Genomic DNA, 5508 nt, shown 5'->3' on the forward strand with positions numbered 1-5508 from the left:
CTCCGCAGCGCAGGCGGCAGTGGGGGCCGGACAGCGCGGCGGTGCGGACTGCGCGGCGGAACAGTGAGCAGCGCGGCGCCCAGAGCGCTGGCCGCCCGCGGAGCTCCAGCCGAGCCGAGCCCGGGCCGGAGCGCCGGGTCCCAGCGCCCGCAGCCATGCTGGCCGGCCGCGCCGCGCGCACCTGTGCGCTGCTCGCCCTCTGCCTCCTGGGCAGCGGGGCCCAGGATTTTGGGCCAACGCGCTTCATCTGCACCTCGGTGCCGGTGGACGCCGACATGTGCGCCGCGTCCGTGGCCGCCGGCGGCGCCGAGGAGCTCCGGAGCAACGTGCTGCAGCTCCGCGAGACCGTGCTGCAGCAGAAGGAGACCATCCTGAGCCAGAAGGAGACCATCCGCGAGCTGACCACCAAGCTGGGCCGCTGCGAGAGCCAGAGCACGCTGGACGCGAGCGCCGGCGAGGCGCGGACGGGCGGCGGCCGCAAGCAGCCCGGCTCGGGCAAGAACACCATGGGCGACCTGTCTCGGACGCCGGCCGCCGAGACGCTCAGCCAACTCGGGCAAACTTTGCAGTCGCTCAAAACCCGCCTGGAGAACCTCGAGGTCCGCGCGCGCCGCTGTTTCCCCTCTGGCTCGCGCGCCCCTCTGCCCTCCCCCACCTCCATTCCCGACCTGGCCCGACATCCCCAACCCCGGCCTTGGCCGGGTGCCGATGCCTGGCTGGGCCCTCCCCAAGCGTGCGGGGCCCCGCGGACGGCCACTCGCCCGAGCTCCCCGCCAGGCTGCCCCCGCAGTCGCCCTGAGGGGACCGCGCCACCGGCCTCCCGGCACGGCCCCTGCTCCACGCGTAACGATATGGTTTCCCCCCCCCCCCTTGCACCCTCGCAGCAGTACAGCCGGCTCAATTCCTCCAGCCAGACCAACAGCCTCAAGGATCTGCTGCAGAGCAAGATCGATGACCTGGAGAGGCAGGTGCTGTCTCGGGTGAACACTCTGGAGGAGGGCAAGGGGGGCCCCAGAAATGACACCGAGGAAAGAGTCAAGATCGAGAGTGCCCTGACTTCCCTGCACCAGCGGATCAGCGAGCTCGAGAAAGGTAATGATCATGGGGGGCTGGGGGGTCATGCATCCTGTCTCAGCTCCCTGGACCAGTGGGACCCTGCCTCTGGTCCTGGCTTCCTGCATAGCTCAGGTTGGGAGTGTAAAAGCCCTCAGCTCCTCCACCCCTCTAGCCCCATCCCTGCCCCAGGTTCTCCAGTTGGTGTTCCTGGCAGGACTGGGGTGCCCTGGGCTTGGGACATCTCAGGAAGCAGAGTGAGGAAGGGATTGCCTGGGGTTCCCTCCGCCCTCCCCCGCCACACTCACACACTCACACACTCACAGGATATTTCCAAGTCTGATTTGTTTAATCTTCAGCAACTTTGCACTATAGCTTTGGCTGGCTCAAGTCCTCCCTGGCTAGGAAAACCTGGCTCTAGCCAGTCTCCATCCACAGCAGAGAGCAGGGCATGGGCTGGGGCTGGGCCCTCGTGGTCCATGGCACATTTGGGCCCTGAGCAGGTTTCCTCCCAGCTCCTTGGTGCCCCTGGCATCCTCTGGGGATTTCCGGGTCCTCCCCTCCACCCTGAGCACACCCCCGAGGTTTTCTCTTCTGAGTGACCCAAGCCCAGGCATCTTGCATGCAGCCCCGCGGTTCCCGAGTCGCCAACTCCAGCCAGCCCCAATCTCACCCGAGGCCCACGGATGAGCTCGGGAGGCTCAGCCTTGAAGTCGCAGAAATCAAACAAGGTTGTAATAGTGTGGGGGGGGTGAGACTCGGGGCTCGAAGCAGGGCCACGTGACCCTTCTCGGACTGCAAAGGGTGCCGGATGGATTTAAACAGTGCCATCTTAAGGCACGTTATGTAACTGAAAAACAGATCGGGGAAGGGGGGGGAGAAAGGGGAGATTGGGGAAATGAAGAACACCCCCTGGAGAGACCAGGGACCAGATGTGCTCCAAGGGCAGGGGGCTGCCAGCCTGAAATGGAAGGGGAACACTGAAGGCCAGCCCTGCTCTGTTCCCTGACACCTGGCTTAGAGGAAGGGCGTGGGGTTGCTGGCCCAGCAGGATGCCTTCTAGAAATAATTCTTGGCCTGGAGGGGCCGGTTTAGTGCTGGGCTCCCTGGCAGCACCCAGTGTACACCCTGGAGCTGGTGGGTGTGTGTTCCTGGCTCTGGGCCTGGTGCCCATGCCCACTGCTGGATTGGAATGTTTTGCCTGGAATCAGTCACACCATGCCCAGGGCCACAGCCACAGGGTGTGTGTAGGTTGGGAGAGGGCAGAAAAGCATTCCCTGGAGACACTGCCAGCAGGCGGGGAGCTGGTGGCCGTGTATAAAGGGAGGGTACGGGACCAGGAGCCTGATTTTTCAGGAGACGCACAGGAAGCGCGCCCTGAGAATGACTGGCCTCATCCTCAGAGAAGCCACCTTAGGGGAACCTGGCTTTAGGGCCACCTCCCGGCTCCCTGCTGTCCTGCCCTCTCTGCAGGGGCCCAGACAGAGTTGCTAGAAGAGCCTCGGGGGGTACAACTCTTCCTCCTGTGGGATGGATGGGATTCTGGAAACAGCCTGAGTCCTCGGGGCAAATCGGCTGGGTCAGATGAGTGACCAGGGGCTGCAGTGTGTCCTGGCCTCACGGGAAGTGTGACGGGCACTGGGGGGCCTGCACCGTCAGCAGTCAGCATCCTGGAACCAGGTTGGGCTCCTGGAGGGGCTGCTCTGACGGGAGCTAATAGCCTCTTTACTGGCCGGGAGGAGACCACCTTCGAGCGTTGCTTTACAGGGTGTGCACTGACCCACTCCCTACCCATGCCCACTGCCCAGCCCAGGTGCGGATGCTCAGAACCCAGAGTGTGCGGGCGGCTCCCCACACCCCCATCCCAGCCTCTCCACAGGGGTCACCGTGTGGGAGCCACCTTGTGGGAGCCAGACCGGGAGCAGAGACCTTGGGTCAGCTCTTTCGTCCTGGCCCTGTGCCCTGGGGCAAAGCACTTGACCTCTCCGAGCCTCCTTTTCAGCATCTACAGAACAGAGAGGAGTCTGCTTTGTCTGCATCACCAAGCCTGGTTGGGGGCAGGGGCATTGGCAAGCCTGCTTTAGTCAGGGACAGGCGCTTCGTCAAGGTGCAGGTATCTGGACTGTGTCCCGTCCTCCCCAGGTCAGAAGGACAACCGCCCCGGAGACAAGTTCCAGCTCACATTCCCCCTGCGGACCAACTACATGTATGCCAAGGTGAAGAAGAGCCTGCCGGAGATGTACGCCTTCACGGTGTGCATGTGGCTCAAGTCCAGCGCAGCGCCAGGGGTGGGCACGCCCTTCTCCTATGCTGTGCCCGGCCAGGCCAATGAGCTGGTCCTCATTGAGTGGGGCAACAACCCCATGGAGATCCTCATCAACGACAAGGTAGAGTCCCCACCCCTCTGGACTTGCAGAGCAGCAGGGCGAGGCCCCCAGGGCCTCAGTCTGTGCCAGCTGCTGGGACAGGTCTCGGTAGCATGATATACAGCCTCAGATGCTACTGTGGCCCCAAGAGGAGAGCCTGCCAGGCAGGGCTGAGGGAGGTGCAGGGTGAGGCCTGGGAGAAGTGGGTAGGGGTGCCCTTGCCGTGCTCCATGAACAGGCCTCCCAGACAGAGGCCTCCTGGCTGGTGGTGGAGGAGGATAATCCAGGGGGACAATCCATCTGACAGACTCCTCCTCCCCCAGCTGGCCTTGGAGCTGACTTTGCTCCCCCATATTTGGGAGACCATAGATGCTGCGGGGGGGGGGTAAAGATGCTCCTAGAGAGTCCAAATCAATCCTGCTTAGCCCCCTACCCCTGGGAGGAGGCCAGATCTGGGTGAGTCCTTGGGAGAGGGCAAACTTTCCCTCCAGGGAACCCGTCTCCATCTTGGCCCTCCGTTAGCTGTGGGAATAGCTGCCAACTCCCAAACTCCCTCATCTCTATGCCAGCTTTGGTAGTAAACGTCTAAAACCTAGGCTGGGAATTAGATTCCAAGCCCTTGCTCTTGATGCCTTGCCTAGAAAGGGCTGTGCCTTTCTGGGGCCCCATTTCCCCCAAGTTAAAAGGGTGTGAGGGTTCTTTCGTTGGCTGAGGCAGGCTCCCTGCCTGAAATGTTAAGAGCGTGAGTGAAATTCCAGGTGAGAGGCTGGTCCGAGCATTAAAAGGCATGGTGCCATCTCCCCTGGCATCTTTCAGAGTCTCTGCAAAAAGGCTGGGTGGGTTGTAGACCCAGAGATCTGGCAGTTAGAGATGGAGTGTTGGAAGAGGAGAGGCTCAGAAAGCAGCAGTGAACTCAGCCCCCAGGGGTGGCCCTCCTCCATCAGATCATAGACTAGCCAAGAGGGAGGAGATTGCATGCATATGCAGATCGATCTTACGAGCCCCCTTGACAAATCTTCCCATTTCCTTTGTGATTTTGTGCTCCATCAATGGATGGGCCTGACAGTCCAGAGGGGCAGGTGCTGCAAGAACTCAGTAACATCTCTTGATATTTATTGTAAATGCCTATGAATATCGGTTGAACTACTAACTAGTGATGATAATTGATTCTGATTGTACCCCTGTTCCCATAATGTCCTGTATGTTGTTCTCCTTCCCAGGTGGCTAAGCTGCCCTTTGTAATCAATGATGGCAAGTGGCACCACATCTGCATCACCTGGACCACCCGGGACGGGGTCTGGGAAGCCTACCAGGATGGCACCCAGGGAGGCAACGGCGAGAACTTGGCGCCCTATCACCCTATCAAGCCACAGGGCGTGCTGGTGCTGGGCCAGGAGCAGGTACAGGCCATGGGGGCAGGGAAAGGGGGGGCAGCTGCAGGGGGAGGAGCCCCAGAACCAGAGACTAGGCCTGAGAAAGGAGAATGAGGGTGTTGGGAGAGAGGGCAGAGAGGCAGCAGGGAGCAAAGTGGGCGGGAGCTGGAGAGGCGAGTGGTGTCCCCTAGAAGTAGCTGAGGGAAGCAAGCGATGCAGCAGTTTGGGCAGAGTCCCTGCTCTGAGTGGGCACTTTCAGGAAAGGCAAGCAGGAGCGGGCTCTGGCCTCAAGGCTCTCCACAACTTTCTCAACAACTGCAGCAATGCTCTTTGGCGCCGGAAGACCAAGTGCATTTAGTGATGCATAATTTATTTCCTGGAAGTGGTTTGTCTCCCATTGGGTACCCAGGAGGGAAAGGCAGGCAGGAGAGCCCCAGGGCTTCCATTCTCATTGGGCCGCTATTGCTGTTAAAGAGCGACATCTGAGCTTCTTGACTAGAGGCAGGGAGTGTAGGGGAGGCCCCCCAGGCACTGCTCCCACAGTTGTCCATGGACCTGGCTGACACCCTCGCTCACTGGGCAGCTCTCAGGTGCCCCCAGGAGAAGCTCTGCATCCAGGGCAGAGGAGGCCAGCATCACTCCTTTCCGCCTAGGGGTGCCCTCCTGATAGGCCCCCACCGCTATGACCCCCCCTCATCCTCTGCTTTCCTCTGAAG

The 5508-nt window shown here is 61.2% G+C and overlaps 1 protein-coding gene across 1 annotated transcript in view; it reads left to right on the plus strand.

Annotated features, from left to right (window-relative positions):
* Positions 1 to 5508, plus strand: part of NPTX1 (neuronal pentraxin 1) — a 10168-nt gene continuing 4660 nt past the window's right edge. Inside the window, exons 1-4 of the mRNA XM_022589394.3 lie at positions 1 to 599; positions 885 to 1092; positions 3196 to 3440; positions 4640 to 4819. Of these exons, the coding sequence (XP_022445102.1) occupies positions 156 to 599; positions 885 to 1092; positions 3196 to 3440; positions 4640 to 4819 (1077 nt within the window). The 5' untranslated portion in view covers positions 1 to 155. The remainder of the gene's footprint in view (positions 600 to 884; positions 1093 to 3195; positions 3441 to 4639; positions 4820 to 5508) is intronic.

The sequence above is a fragment of the Delphinapterus leucas genome, chromosome 19 (assembly GCF_059928025.1).
Source record: "Delphinapterus leucas isolate spDelLeu-1000000601 "Yukka" chromosome 19, BTC_Dleu_Yukka2, whole genome shotgun sequence".
Classification (NCBI taxonomy): domain Eukaryota; kingdom Metazoa; phylum Chordata; class Mammalia; order Artiodactyla; family Monodontidae; genus Delphinapterus; species Delphinapterus leucas.